General features: G+C 40.5%; 1 protein-coding gene across 1 annotated transcript; it reads left to right on the forward strand.

The window, feature by feature from the left end:
• The first annotated feature begins 412 nt into the window (after positions 1 to 412).
• Positions 413 to 16,751, forward strand: LOC124183883 (ras-related protein Rap1). The gene is made up of 4 exons (XM_046573024.1): positions 413 to 1,028; positions 15,471 to 15,744; positions 16,168 to 16,449; positions 16,557 to 16,751. Exons 2-4 carry the CDS (start codon positions 15,562 to 15,564, stop codon positions 16,644 to 16,646), a joined length of 555 nt encoding a protein of 184 aa, XP_046428980.1. The 5' UTR covers positions 413 to 1,028; positions 15,471 to 15,561; the 3' UTR covers positions 16,647 to 16,751.
• Positions 16,752 to 16,946: the final 195 nt, after the last annotated feature.

The raw sequence follows: 16,946 nt of genomic DNA on the forward strand, positions 1-16,946 counted from the left end.
ATCACATAAAAGCTGAGTGCCCATTGGGCTTGACCGACGTAAGGGAGCCCCCAATTGGCCGACGAAAGGTTACGAGAGAAGCTATCGGCGAACGTTCGTAGCGACGTGCCAATGGAAGACAGGGTGAGCGAGCGGCGACGAGCAGAGTAGGCATCGCCCTAGATAACGGTAGAATTGTGATTCGCCGGGCGTTACTTAAGGCCGTGTTATAAATTGATACGAACCGACAGAAGGAGTAAAACGTGCGGTGATATAGAGACTCTGTGGAATCGAATGATCCGTAAGAGAAAAAAAAAAACAACAAACTAGAGAATTTAAATTAACGAGTAAATGAACAAAGAAGTGTTGCGGGGAAAAAGAAAAAAGATACGGGATACAAAGAAAATAATAATAATAGTTAAAAAAAAAAAAACAATACAATTCAACAAGACTGTATAAAAGGTAAAATTAATTACTGTTATATGCTCGCGAGTTCGGCAGTAGTGCGGTGTGCGTGGAAAGGGTGCAGCATCGGCGACACGAGGCTTAGAGGGGAAGAAAATCTGTGAATGTAAAGTTGTAATAAAAGTTTCGTAGGAAGACTTTAAAGAGTTACGAACGAAAAAAAATAGAGAAAAGATATTCCTTCATTCGTGAACCGAGTATCAGTGTCACAACTCGACGACAATCTCGGCGTGCAATTGGTACGTACACCTACTCAACTGCCTGCCTACCTACCTACATCGTGACTCTGGGTAGTAGTGGGTATTTTCTCTCTCTACATGAAGTCATGGCGGTGTAGCAGCAGCAGCAACAGCAGCAGCAGCGGCGGCGGCGACGACAGAAGAAGGCAAAAGCGAACGACAGGAAACAACCAGAGAATCTAATCACAGTCAGACTTGGAAGTCGTTGCAACGAAATCGAAACGGTGGAAGTCGTAAAAAAACAAAAATAAAACAACAACAACAACAACAATCATACACCATATATCGTAATATCTACGGGAAATCAAGGATCCCCAGAGATACCAACCGCGAGATAGGCGTCAGGTATGTAACTAAGAAAATTACACACATCTACTTCATTCCGTCTCTCTTCGCTTATCTTCATCTCCGCATACAAGCGATGCATCAATTCATCCCTACACTGAAAACGCCCACAGTCCGAGCTCTCAAGTATCTTGACGTATCTCATTTTAGCTCGACAGTCGATCCCATCCGCTTCCCTCTGGTCCTCTCACTATGCAACAAAAAACAAAAAGTTAATTCGCGAGTATTCGATAATCGGAATCGGATGAATAAAGGGAGAGAAAGCGAATTTTTCTTCTTCTGTCGTTTGTCGCATATCTAGGAATTTATTATCTACGATCACAGCAGCCGGATTTATCTTGCGTTTCGACCATCCATAGACTAAATACTTGATCCACATAACTGAGAGCGTGCCCTCCCTTCCTTTCAGTACCACGTTACCGATGTTCCTCTTTTTTTCTTCTCTCCTGCTATTGCCCTTTTATTACTGTCAATCCTGTCAATTTCTTTCAATTAATCACGGTAACCAATCGCTTTTATCGGCGAACGAGGCGCGTTTTAAAATCGACCTATTGTACTGTCTACGATAAATAATTTATCAGTAATAATTTAGTCGGCTGTTTCACGTTACGAGGCGACATCTAGACATGCAATATATGGTTGTTGGTTGGCTTTACCGCAATTACGATCAGAACAAGTGACGACACGATTCAACTTACGGATACATACACTAAAAATAATCATAATCCTAATGTGACTCATGTTATAAAACGCCGTACGCACGTATTATACGGTGTATCTATGCACGATGTAACACGAGCGTGTATAAACGTCATCCATTCCCCATCATCGTCATCGCGGGACGAAAATCCTTCATGTGTTTAAGGGTCTTCGACACCCCCCCTCTGCACGTTGCGTGCATCACGGTCGTTCCTTAAATAAAATCAATTAACGTACTGCACATTTAATAATAGTACCACGCTTATACGGGCACTGATCTCGCACTCTCGAGATTACCTTCTACACGATTTTTATAATTCACGTCGAATGATTTTCAAATTTTCTTGACTGTTTCTCAGCTGTTACATACCTTCACACAGGTAACATAAAATCGAGTCACGAGAGCGGGAAATTTGAACTTGATAATAACTTCTCTTGAGATAAAATGCTAGTCATTTGTATAAACAGCATAGAATAATCTGTGTAATCGCACACGATTATATCATCGATGATTACACCGATCATGGAAATAAAATTCTTTCTTCCGTCATGCTTTTTAGACATCGATGTATCGATTATATTTTTCTTCAACCTGGCGTCATAAACGAGGACTGTACGGGTCTCTCTACGACGTGTCTTGTTGCCAGTGTTTATCATGCAGGTTATTATTAAACGCAACCTCATTTACTCGTCCGTCAATATTGTACGTACTAGTCTTAAACGTAAGTCGAATGAATATATAGTAAAATTTTCAAAGTTTTTAATGCACGTTATACAATGTAAAGAAAACTCGGCACGTTGTGTATGATTATTATATTATTCCATAGACTATTATCGGCTTACAGCAGCAGGGGGAATACAATTAAAAATTAATTCACACAGCAACGAGAAGAAAGCAAACCACCCCTCATCCTGCAGAAAGGTACAACACGTATTGTGGGAGTAACATCGCGAAGTATACAGAAACAGTTGTACGTATACGTTACAAAATTATCAACTTGAAACCACTCGAGGGTGTATACATATGTACATATAGGTAGAGACTCGTTACGTAAGTGATACCAATTATCCTTGGTGTGTGTAGGTATGTGGTTGAACTTAATCGACGAAACGATACACTCCATCTACTCAGTTTCGCCATTCTGGCAAACTGCAGGAAACAAGCAGCAACAAAGATAGAAAAAAAACACATTCCCTCGTAGATCTATTTCTGTACCATATGTCATAATTCGTACTAATTTAAAGCGATTCGTCGATTTTCCGGTAATCCTTCGTACCAAAAACGGGGATAAACTCTACACAAAAATAATCGTTGCGCCTCCTCGAGCAGCATCAAATTTCAATCGATTATCCGAAGATTGATCTGTTATTGATTGATGTTCGTTCTTAAATCAGTCAACTTCAAGCGGTTGATTTACTAGAAATAGTATTTAAATACACTTGTATAGAGATGGAGCTGTACCATTATTTAAACTTGAATTTTTATGAGTCTGAAACAACAACGGGATACATTATGTCATAAAAATTTCTCTAAACGACTGAAACCGAGCATCCAGAAATATTCTATGCACAGATAAGGATATCGCATTACACAATAAAGCTAGTCGATGATGATATTATAACGATAAGAGTCGTCCGTACGTGTGTGCGTATGTTTTTCTTACATCAACCTATTTATTATAAACGATGTATAGTACGTTATAAGTTGCAAACGATTTATTAATTAGTTTAATTTTCGTTTTCTTTTCTTCTTTCGTTTCATCGGCAAGAAACACACATGTGTTTCGAGTTGTTTTATCGGGGTTAACCGGCATTGATTTCGCTTTTTTCACTACCTTATTACACGTGTCCGATTTCGACTACGATATCGAGTCCCCCCTGACACTCATATGTGCATTTTATACGTGGGGACCCACGCTGGGCCCACGCCGCGTGCCCCACCCTCTGAACAACGCGTGTCAGCCAATAGAAAGTGAGTTGAGAGACCGACCGAGCGAAGAAGGCTGCCGCGGCTAACTACCAAGTCCCTAACCGTAACTATATAAACATAGAGAGAGCGTCGACTCCGTGGAATCCACGGGAACTTGGTTTAGAAGTCGGCAACGTTGCCAAGCACTTAATGCTGCAGGAAAGGTAAAAGGGTTCTTTTTTTATGCTTTTCTTCTCTCATTTACAAACTTGAGGGCCTTTGACTTTCCTTTCGTTCGATTACGACAGTTTCACCGTTCGGAAATGAATCAAAGAAAGATAATGTATACACTGAAGGTACAGAGCGAGTTTTCTCCGACTTTGCTGAACACTAAAAGAGGAACAACACAGATGTATAAATCGACTCGTGCACTGCGATGAGTCATAGATCAACGCACCTAACAATAAGCTATATCGCGCTTCCCCAAAATCACACCGGGTGCAACCAGCCAGCCGAAGGATGTACGGAAAGAATCGCGATTCTCGTATCCATGTATATCACAAATAATAACGCAAAGTTTGTGATGAGTATAAAGTTAGTATAATAACAACAACATTCTAACCCAGAATAAGTCGCGTATACACAGTACGTCGTACGGATCTAATAACGACTTATGAATGTAACTGTCGCGATCTGATTGAAATAATATATAAAATTTAGGATTGTACTTGGGATACGTTTTTCTCATTGTTATTATTATTTTTGAACGGCAATATTTGTTTTTCTCTTTGCTTTCGAGATAAAATATCGACAAAGTTTCATCGTTATATGTACAGTATGCGTATAATCTACGATATATCTCCTCTGTCGCTAAAAAGCCTTTCCAATTTCTTTACGGACGGCTGACGACTAGGCTGTAAGATGTATGAGGAGGCATCGCGATATGAGAAAGAGAATAAGCGAAGGAAAGCTTCCTGTGTTGAGTGCTGTAGCAGCAACGCAACGATGCTGCAAGCACACACAGAGTGAATAACTTGAGGAAACACCGCTGTTCCTGCCACAAAGGCGCGGCTTCTTCTTTCTCCTCGCAAAACTTGTACAAGGTATATAATACGGTTGCTTTGTGCATCTAGCGGTATCTATATTTAAAATATCACGTCGCATGGGGTCCTCGGTTGGCGACGCGCTCCTTCAAGATACGTCATTGTATGCGCGCGTGATGCACGAATTGAATTTACACACTTTGCCAAGTCTAGGAATGCCAGCTGATTTCATTGTCAATCGAAAATCAACGATATTGATGGTGAAATAGATGCGAATTGATAATCGCTTGATATACACGGCCTACCGATAAACGGATTTATCGTTGAGTCAAGTTGGTGAAGAACTTTTGTTGTGATTTCCAGTCACGCGTCGTTACTCCTTATCGCCTCCACCTCCTTCTCAATGCTCTTCGGTGTTTCTCGCTTGTCGCGTGTATACACAAGCCGCTTTTCCTTTCTTTATGCTTTTCACTCACAATCCGTTTGGATTTCATTACATGCGTACCGATATAACGAGCAAGGAAACTCACTCATCGGAAGAATTGCGTGGCTCTAAACGGTTTGGATCAAATTCCCTTTACAATTCTAGTTCGTTATTCGTTCAATATCATTGTCAGGTTTCAGAACTTTGAAGTTTGAGAAGTTCGAATGAAATAATAATTGTATCCTTATAAGGATAGCTACACCGCCATGAATTTACTCAATCTCCTCTCCGAATGACGTTCACTTCCGTTTCCTTTTTTGGTACGTGACTCTTTTGGCAGCGGAAGAAAGAAAACCGTTTCCGACCGCTCTCTTGATTTTGCGAAAACCGCACCGCGAGATTGCTAACGCAGTTCTTCTAATGTATATTATACCTTGGATTATTCCTTCGGTTTCAGAACTTTGAAGTTTGAGAAGTTCGAATGAAATAATAATTGTATCCTTATAAGGATAGCTACACCGCCATGAATTTACTCAATCTCCTCTGCGAATGACGTTCACTTCCGTTTCCTTTTTTGGTACGTGACTCTTTTGGCAGCGGAAGAAAGAAAACCGTTTCCGACCGCTCTCTTGATTTTGCGAAAACCGCACCGCGAGATTGCTAACGCAGTTCTTCTAATGTACATTATACCTTGGATTATTCCTTCGGTGACGAAAAAATATTAGTCATTCATTCGTTGACGCTGATTAGGTCATTCTCTGACAATGCATAAACGTGTGAATAATGAAAGGATCGAGTCGGAATTCGAAATCCAGTAATTCATAAAAAGATAAAAAGAACTATACATATATCTAACAGGAATCGCTAGAATGTTATAGGCATTATACCTGTATAAGAGTTACCGATGACGGTGCAATCAAGTCGAATCAGAATCCAAGAGAAACATAAACGTGTACAGAATTTCAGAATTAAGTATATTTCACAGGGCTCGATTCTTTGCAATACTTTGACTCGGCCATGCATTTTATAAATCCTTAACTCTACTTTCTACTTCTCACCTTCTTTACCGTCAGCAGGTAATGAGTCGTTCTTACCGATAGATACAAGTCGTTTCACGGACTGTAAGATCGCCGGTTTTCCACTCGAACAGCCAATTTCTTTTCCTGTATTATACATGCACAAATTTCGACCCGTCAAGCTTGATTAAAAACTCCGATAATGACTGCCTTGGAGAGTAAAATAATGAGACTAAGTGCAAAATTTAGTTTTCGACCAAGCTTGAGCAACCTTGTCCTGACCTTTGAATTATTCACCTTCGATTGAACGGTTACCTCAAAAAGTGAAGAAAGCAAGTCGATGGTAGAGAAAATCGTCAGGCGCTTTGAATTAGGTTCCCTAACCTAAATGGAACACCTGTTTCGTCCCCTCGTCGGCGGCAGCAATTCGAGCGCTCATCGTTCATTGTTCCTTAAGTTGCAGTGGCTCTCGATCCTCGAGTTACGTCATGCATCCGCAGCTTCCCACGAGCCAATTCCTCTCTTCGCTGCTCGTGCACTGCACTGAATTGCTTGGCGTTGAACCCGGTCAGCTATCGAGCAAAACTACAACCGCATTACACGTTATGCAAAACTTTGCTCCGCTTCGAAGAATTACCGACAGGAACCTAGATAAGAGAAAGACCGCAGAAGAACCGCCACGAGTCCTCCTGGTAAAAGAATTTAATACTCTGATCCTTTAAGCGATATGCCAACTCGGCTTGCAGCATTGAAATTGAACTGCTCGACCCGAGTCTCTTCGTCAGCGAAAAAATACGGGCTCTACTGCTTCCATTTATCGACCCAATAGGTCCACAATAAAATCGATCAATTCGCGGTCTCGCTCGTGACATCGAACTTTCCAAGAGTCGTTCTCCCGTTCGGCCATGGCGAAGACTTGACTCATCGCGCCGATGATATTCGTGCCAGACCCCTCGGGACGATGTCGCACTGGTTGGTTAATTAACCGAATTTAGGTGCATTCTACATATGGCGTGAAAAAAGGAGCCCACCCGTAAACAAAACTTACCCGTGAATCATGGGTCGTGAGATACTGTGTACTAGTTAGGTCGATTTATGCTCGTCCAAGTTCAGGAAGTTATTCTTCCTCTCCTCCTCATTATTAGGTTATTTCTTTTTTTATTATACGTGTAACTATTGATGGGCGCAAGTGATACCTTGTAAGCCTCTGGCTTATGACATTTTTGCTTGGCAGCAATTTTTTGACTCAGCCATTCACGTTCCGTGAATCCTTAACTTCTTATTACTTCCGATCCTCTTTACCGGCAACAGGTAACGAGTTATTCTTACCGATCATTACAAATCATTTCACGGACTCTAAAACCGCCGGTTTTCCACTTGATCAGACAATTTCTTCTCCAAATTGTTCCAGACGCTTCTCAGCATTTTCAGTGGAGCAGGAAAGAGGCTGAGCCATACCGTTTATTCATTTCTCCCGTTGTGGTTTCGATCTTGCAAGTTCTGACGTCATCCCTTTTTTTTTTGTGACGTTGCTGCGACGTTTGCTGCAGCGTTCTTAGGAAACTTCAAGCCTTGACTTTTAAGGAGATTCATTACCTTTGATTAAGACAAGGCCAGAATTTCGTAGAAAAAAGATTCGATCCATTATTTTTTTACAAATTTTATATGAGGCGAAAGTCGTTTGCAAAACAAGTATTCAAAGCGTTTTTCGTCTGTTCGAATTTTAAAAATCGAACGATACCGTGAATACGAGGCGTTGATTATTTCACAGAGTGTGACACTTTCCTGCGGGTATAAACTAAATTCCGTAATTTCGTTCATTCGCCGGAAAACCGCGCTTCTCTCTCTTTCTGTCTTTCGCCCGCTCGCTCTTTACAGGCATCACGGTTTAATTAAATTTCCAAACTTTTCCTTTGCACGCTACATCAGCAACGAACTTTATACGTCTGTTATACGTAAGTATGTTTGTATGTATATGTGTATACACATGCACATATATCTGTACTGTAAATTAAACATCGCGTACTTAACTCGAGTTTATATACACATAATACATACTCAATTTTATCCGGAGACAAAATTTGTTCTGTAATACATAATGTACGAATTCAGTCTGGCTTCAAATATTCAATGATTGTACAACGTTTTTACTTGTCGAGAGGATGAAAATCCATATCTGAGAATGAACAAACATTCCTCGGATACAATAAATCACCGTTTCAATCTTATGTAATCGTTAATTCTTAGCGACCTTATTTACTGCGGGATGTGGCGAAGGGTTCGCTTCGTACGTGTTTATAGAGGAAAAATTTATTGGGTTGTCACTGCTATTGCCTCATTCGCGTTTTGCCGCCTAAAGTATTTTGTTCATTTCCTCTCAATAAGTTTTAATCGATTCTCCTATTCACTGGTAGAAAAGAAGAAAAAAGAAAACCGTATTGGTAATTCGTGAAATGAAAACTCTACGGAAAAACTCGACCGAGATCATGAATATATTATATCACGCTTCAATTCGCAATCTATGTGAAATAATGATGATATCAATATAGCAAGTCACTCACTGATATAGTACATATCATTACTCGAACTTGCTATTCCCGTTTGCTGTAATCACTCTAACATTATATAACATTTCAATTATATAATCCATGTTGCATTACCGTAACATAACTTGGTTATATCCAGGTTATGTGTACATAACGGACAACAATTAACGCTATTACATCCATGATCCACGTATACATAACCGCTACGTAAGAGCCATACCACACCCATGCTGTATTAAAGATAGCAAAAGTAAAGTTAGTTCGTGAGAAAGATTTTTTTTTTTTTTAAATAACGATGCATCACATGCAATGCGACTGGTTTTCGAAGGGCAAAGATTCGCCAAGAGAACCGCGTAACTAGAGCAATTAGTTATTGGCAAAAAATAATTTTCTATATTTCTTTGAACATATCGAATTAAAAAATTTGGCGCAACTAAAATAGAAAATTAAAAATATACCGGCTGATGTAAAAAATTTGATGAAATTTTAACCCTGACTGCGTCTGCTACCGATGTGGGTTATATTATTCCGCCAGAGTGACTGTAAGAAGAGGCTGTTTGACCAGCTAGCTAATCATCAACCGGCTTTGCCAAAAGGAGCTGGTGGTGCTGCTGCTTGCTACTAAAGGCGGGCGACTAGACGAACCGACGAACAACGTCAACGAGGCAAACGAAACGGGTCATGGTATGCAGGCACATAAAGGGGGTGAAAATTTTCACCACGTGTTCAGCGCCAACTCACCTGCATGCTGCGATTGACTCTATGTATAATACCTGCATACTCGTCGTCTTTTGAACAGTTGCACAAGCCGTTTACCCAGCCGTGTGTAATTCGTTCCTGATCCCGCATCGGGGAATTCATTATCGGTGTAAACAGAGGACGGGACTCGTATTGCTAACGAACTTCACCTCTGCAATGGAAATGAAATTTACTAGAATTTTCAGATTACTTCGCTTTGGTTGATTTAGTTATGTTATATGTATGTAATTGTAAAAACGTCCCCGTTACACAGGAAATTATTTTAAAGCGTATCAATGTTTGCAGTGTCAGATATTAGTAACAACAATTATTTATTTCGTCATTTTTTTGGTTACGAATTCATGTCGCTTGTCAGATCCTAATTATAACTGTCTCGTATTGCATGAATTAAATTTAAAAAATTCATTTTTAACTATTTTACACATCGGATTTATTTTTACCACCCGATAAGATGAACGAAAAGAATTCCTGCCTCAGACGATTTGTATCAGGCATATTTAATCACGGATAAACTAATTTATTGTTCATTAGACTCAAACGAACTGTATGGATTTTATGTTAAAAAAATTTATTAGAATAATGTGACTTCTCTGAGTCATTGTTAGTAACAGATTGTTGTTAGTAAAAGAAATTTTCTCTGAATCACAAAGATGTTTTTAACTACATTCAACTTGAAGAGGTTTAGTTATATCTTTTTAATATTTTATCAGTAGCCGATGATTTGTTCCATCGTATGGTAAAATAATATTCTAATACCTATTGATTAACCACGAGCTTCTCAATTTCACTAGAGATTCATATTTTACTATATTTTTTCGCTGTTGTCATGCTTGTTATCTAAAATTCACCACTATATGGGGAATTTCCCTCGTTATAAGAGTTGGAAAATTTCGAAATAGGATAAACTTCATAAGCATGAATGATATTGCGATTTCCGGCGACACCCACGTTTCGCAATATTACGTATATATATATGCTTCGAGCAATTTTTTAACCCCGCCGTGAACGTTCCGTGAATCCCTAGACTCTTCTATCTACTCCTGATCCTCTTTATCGGTAGCCGATAACGAGCCGTTCTTACCGATCGATACAAGTCATTTCACGGACTCTAATTGTAAGACCGCCAATTTTCCAGTCAAATTTTTTCCCGAGGAATTTTTTTTCGAATTTGCCAAGTTTATTAACTTTCATCGCCGTGAAAAAATTTCCCCCCATTGCCTATTCGCGACATCGACAATTACCTCTCGATCGATTATAAAAAAAAATCCTCTTCGTTTCGTCATCCCGTTGTTCAAAGCGCCCCCAACGACTGTTGGAACCCCCTTAATTGCCACTCCTACGGTTAAGTTCGTTTCCGTCGCATCCTGGCACGGAGTGGAGTATTTTTAGTTAGTTTTCTTCGACGCGGTGTATACAGTATAGGTATGTACGTAAGTATGCGTACCGAAAAGAGTTCAGCTCTGTCGCCAAGCAGACCCGCGTTTTAAGTCTCGAAATTCGGAGGACAACAGATCGCCATACACGACGTTGGCTACCTTCGAATATCTTCGCCGCTAATTGTTGTAATGCGAAACAACGATCCTCGCTTATTGTAAACGTGACTGTGGAACACACGTCATCCCTGCTGCATATCATCACGGATAACAAGCTGAGCGAACAAACGTGCCCCGATTATAATTGTAGCACCGGATGATGAAGATCAGTGTGCATCATTTCAGACCGATTTAATCAGACTGATTGTGAGTCATTCGTCAAAGTGGTTGTCTTCTTTTTTCATTAGACACATACATCTATATGTACGTATAAATGTAGTCAACCGAAATATTCACTGCGTTGCACTTGGTCGTGATTACATATGAAAATCCCAGATAAAAATTTACTGCTGCAAACACACACAGGCTGAGGGACAAAGTTGTTTTGCACTTGAATTAGTGCAGGAAAAAACAAAGGAAAAGAAAAAGAACAGTAGAAAAATGTCCGCCACTTGTTGTACGGTCGTACGATATAACGAACCGCTACCGCTACATATGAGACGAAGTGTTTTTTCATCATCACAGGGGGATCCTTCATATATTGGACATGCGCATACTGCACGAATTGCGATGCAGTATGTATTTTTGTCTCAACTGCAGCGTCTGTCAGTTCTAACCCTGAAACGAAAATTTTTAACATGAATTGTTATTTATTCAACGATGTTTATATGGAAATATTATCCTTGATTTATCGCATAAATTTAGTGTCTGGGGACAATCTTTTATACATATAGTATGCATGTAGCTCCCAGATCGACTCTGGTATGTACGGAAAACACATGGATGGTTAATTTTATTCAATGTTTCGTTATAATCACGCGCCGACACTGAAACAGCCTTCGTGCAATCGTTTCACCGCAACATGCAGACGGATAAAACTGAGCAACGGAGAGATAACGTGATAAAGGAAATGAAGTTGCCCACGGTAGCCGGATTTTCTGGATTATTGATCCAGGCTCTACCGTTGATACGTTATAGACATCGCACAACGCGTCTACGGGTTTTCAATTTTTCAACAATATATAATAGGAATCGACTTAATGTTATTAGCGCAAACTGAAGTAGCGAAGTCAGTTTCATCAAGGGGTCAAGCGTATAACTAGTCACTTCTTTCCCCTCCGGCTAACTTGTTTTCGGTAAGAACAATAAAAGAACAAAAACAAAAACAAAACGAATTATGTGACAATGACTGGCGATGAAGGTGACGTGATAATATTAGATGCATTGTCACGTAATTCGCATAGAATCGAAGTCACATTTTGTTTCCGATCGAAAACAAGTTAGCCGGAAAAAAAGACGGCGTTAATGAATATTGGAAAATTTGACTTGGTCGGTAAAGACTGACTACACCATCCTCTTAGATCTGAAGTTGAGGATGGAACTCGCATTGCGCCAAAACAAATGCTGTCCGATTATATACTCTCGTCCAACGGCCAATAACTGTCCTTATATCTCACTCCTCACTTCCACCTCTATCTTTGATCAATTCGATCACCGAGTTTGTGCAGCAGGGCTGAATTGCCACTTCATATATTATACGGTTATGCTAGAGCGGTAACACGCTCATTCACGCTCATTGTCTGAGGCAGCAGCTGCTCATTGCGATTAGACGACGATGAGCAAAGTGGCGTGGTTGGTATCTACAACAATACTGCGCTCACAGTGTACGTAATCTAGAGACTCTTATACCCTGCGGAACGTGGGCGTTTTTCACCGTCACCGTAACGCTTCACGCTTTTAATATCATTCATCGATACCACCAGGGAATGCTGATGGGATTCTTTTTCATTAATAGTAATACCTCGATCCAATCCTCGGTAATGTTACAGAAATTTGACGTTTCGAATCTTTCGTTTAATTAATTTTTTCACTCTATAACTAACTGCAAACCCACCGTATGTAGGTAGGTATAATGAGAATTAAACCTCATCGCCACCACCCTAATTGCGGAGTATAATAATGGGCATGAAATCACGTCGTATAATCCACCAACGTGCATATATGCGAAGAGCGAAGCGACTGGCGGGGGATCAGGCCATAGAATATCTGCTGCAGGGTATACGAGCGTGCGACCATGATGATGGCACACTTTTGCAACAATAGCCCCGCAAAGTCGAACACTGATGTATGCAGCAACGGATCTACCGCCAAACGTCATTCTTCTCCGCGTATATACCTATACGTTTACAATATCTATATCTACGTCCGCCAGTTTGCCCCATTTTTCGTTATATGCGAATAAAAACCCGATGCCGGGTATACTCCGAGTATATCAACCATTATATCTATAGATACATAACTGTTCGGTCGATGCGATCAAACTACGGATTATCTAGGTTGAAATTGGTTTCCCAGAGCCTTCAAGAACGTAACTAACTCGGAAAATGATTCTTACCGAACGGGCAGATTCGTTGGACCTTCAAGTTCAGATAAGAATTATACACTGTCGTCAAATGTTCAGGGATTATACAAATTGAAGAAAAGAAAACGCCGAGATTCTTGGCACGAAATTTAATTAATCTTCAACCGTATTTTCCGCCGTTCGAATCGAACATTCGCCAATTAAGTGCACCGGTGAAAAAAAACGAAAATTCACTTGACGTTCAAATCCACGTTTAGATATGAATTTCGAAGAAAAGAAATCTGATACGAATGGTCGTTTCGCAGTTTTATCACTTTCCTCAAAGTCGATAATGACCTGCTTCGTACACAAAAAGCCCGGAAAGTGCTCATTGTCCATGGGTCTCAATTAGAACTATCGTGCATCAACGGTATAAGTAAGAAGAGACATCGATTATCATTCATTGTGAAGCTAATTTGTTCTATCTCTCGCACTATAAGATTTTACACTCCCGGGTAAAATGGATCGATAATCAGGCGAGGTTTACTGTCAGAAGTTTCGACACTTGAAGCCTCTTCTATGGTTGTTATTAAAACGTTATTTGCCGAGTCTGACAACAACGGAAAATCTCGGGCCGCTATGGACGTTAAGAGAAACATTAACACACACACACGCACACCAATCGCTGTCTCATCAAGCCGTTTTCTTCTCCACTGTTGAATTCTGTGTTATAAACTATGTCATTTACGCTCCTCTTCCATCCGCTTTCCATCTTTAAGTACCATTATCATAATCTTCTTCACTCAGTTTTTGGCCCCATCATGATTATTGTCACAAGTTTTGAATTTCATTCCGTCTTCATCCTGCATGATATATAACACTCACGATCCAATAATATAATCCAAATAGAATTAAGGGGTTTCAGAATATCAAGTTGATACGATTCCAATAAGTGCTTCCGTCTGTTCCTCAAACTCTGGCTAACATCTCAGAACTTCCTCGTCTTTTGGTCAGAAAATTGATAGTAGGCAAAAAAGTTTAAAACACCCGCAACTGTCAGAGGACTGCTGGGATTTTGGAAATTGTGCAAAGAAAGTTATGAAAACGACGTAAAGTTGAAAAAACACGTATAACGTAGAAGATGAACCTAAGCAACACGATATTTAAATCCTTAGAATACGCCTTCTTCTTTGATACAGTTCACAATTGACAGTCATTGTTATTCGTATTTACTATAAATTAATCAGGACATCGTTTATTTTCATCCCAAAAAACGTTAGACGTCTACGTTGTGCAACGAGTACGGACTTGCACCCGTGTTCGTATCGCTGCATAGGAGAAAGTGGCTGGCGAAAGGGGTTGTTGGAGACCCCAACCATTGGCTTGACTCGTTCGAGCGCAGCGATGGTACCCATCAGAGCAGATAACTCATACCGATACTCTCTGCTCGACGTGGCGACGGTAGTGGAAGAGGTGGTGGTGGTGATGGTGGTGGTGGTGATGGTGGTGGTGAACACGACGGGCGGTCGTTGCGTTGGCAGATATCGTAGAGGGCTGATTGTGAGCTTACACCTCCCCGCGCCATGTTGGTATCCGAGAAGAGCTCCACTATCGTTTGACCGAGGAATCGCCGAGGCAATATCCTCAGCTCTATTTATACACTGTTTTCCAGTGTCCGTACATCTAGTCTTCCGTCTTTGATACCCGTTGCAAAGTATTTTTATAGCGAATAAATTGGTCGAATTTTAGCACCGCTATATATACCATAGGAAAATGTTCCTTTTTTCCTTCCTCTCCTTTTTCCGAACCATTGATCATTTGGTGGTAATAGCGATCCGATCTGCTGTCATTTCTGCTGACGTCGCTGTAGTCTTTTTCTGCTCGCACGCGTGTATCTTTTATGACCTATGTGTCAATCTATGGGAGTTTATGTAACCCCGGCAATAAATAATGGTTTCTCTTTTTCTCGCTTGGCTAATCGCTGATGCATGAAAAATATTTGTGCGGATTTTTTTTTTTTTTGCGGAGGAGGGGAAAGGGGAGGGGGGAGGGGGGTGAAAAATGAAAATTGAAATACATATTGAAATCACAAATTTGAAACATGTACCGAAAATTTTAAATCGAATATTTAAAACACTTCGGGTTAATAAATAAAATTTCTTTCCTGTTCCAGATCTATCTCGCTGAAAGAGACCAAAGACACGACGTGGCGGATTCGGTGACCTCTCGGCTGTGACAGCGAGCACAGATAGATAGGCCGAGAGATGCGCGAATACAAGATAGTCGTGCTAGGTAGCGGAGGTGTCGGCAAATCTGCCCTCACCGTCCAATTTGTCCAAGGTATATTCGTCGAGAAATACGATCCGACAATTGAGGACAGCTACCGTAAACAGGTGGAGGTTGACGGGCAGCAATGCATGCTCGAAATTTTAGACACTGCTGGCACGGTAAGAACGATTATCACTATACATATACGCTTCGTCATCGTCACTAATTCATTATACTCATTCATTACGTAAATGAAAACCTGCTGCATGGGCAAAATTAATTTTTCGACGAAATACTCTTTCAATATTAGCACATTAAACTATGTACCGTAATTTTTACGTGTACGTTGCGACGCCATTTTGTCGTCGTATTTAATTTTTAATGTCATTTGATATACCGCATTTTTCACTATCGTTACTCGATGTAACAAAATAGGAAACTGGCGGTTTGCGCGACGCAATATGCCGCTTGATATTCGTGTCATTGACCTAAAACGGTCAGCTGATAACCGTTCCGGCGCCATATTGTTTCAGTCGCGTTCCCATTCGCTGATTCCCCTGAGCTCCGAAAAGAATGACAGGTCTTTTGATTGATATTTTCAGGAACAATTCACGGCCATGAGGGACCTTTACATGAAGAATGGTCAGGGCTTCGTACTGGTCTACTCGATAACGGCACAGTCGACATTCAACGACCTTCAGGATCTTAGGGAACAGATCCTCCGGGTAAAAGACACGGACGACGTGCCAATGGTACTCGTAGGCAACAAGTGTGACTTGGAGGATGAGAGGGTAGTCGGAAAGGACCAAGGAGTCAATCTGGCCAGGCAATTCAATTGCGCGTTCATGGAAACCTCTGCCAAAGCCAAAATTAACGTTAACGACGTGAGTGTTCTGCAATATTACCGAAAACGCCCTCAAAGTTCTAAACAAAAAATATCATATGACGCATCTTTAAGTACAATTTTAATCCTCTTGCCGTTTCGTTTCAGATCTTTTACGACCTGGTGCGACAAATCAACAAGAAGTCACCGGAGAAAAAGATAAAGCAAAAAAAGAAAGGGCTATGCCGACTTCTGTAAAGAGAGAAATGGGCCTAAACCCCCCATCGTATCCTTGTACGCGAAAATACATACGAAAGAGATAAACAAATGAACATATGCATATATATACATATATATATATGTGTGTGTGTGTACACATACATATATATATATATATATATATATAATATATATCTGAATCTGAACACACATACCAGTGGGGGCGTAAAACGAGGTTTCAGAGGAACGGGATAAAATACAGAATGGGGAATAGGGAAATAAACCGAACGGAGGGAGAGTATAATAAACAAGTGACGCAAGGAAGACAGGTGGGTGGGG

Source organism: Neodiprion fabricii, chromosome 5 (genome assembly GCF_021155785.1).
Source record: "Neodiprion fabricii isolate iyNeoFabr1 chromosome 5, iyNeoFabr1.1, whole genome shotgun sequence".
NCBI classification, from domain to species: domain Eukaryota; kingdom Metazoa; phylum Arthropoda; class Insecta; order Hymenoptera; family Diprionidae; genus Neodiprion; species Neodiprion fabricii.

Coding starts and splice junctions, on each gene's coding strand:
- LOC124183883 (XM_046573024.1), top strand. CDS start 15,562: ATGCGCGAATACAAGATAGTCGTGCTAGGTAGCGGAGGTGTCGGCAAA. Junction 15,745..16,167: donor TTTTAGACACTGCTGGCACG/GTAAGAACGATT, acceptor TGATATTTTCAG/GAACAATTCACGGCCATGAG. Junction 16,450..16,556: donor CCAAAATTAACGTTAACGAC/GTGAGTGTTCTG, acceptor GTTTCGTTTCAG/ATCTTTTACGACCTGGTGCG.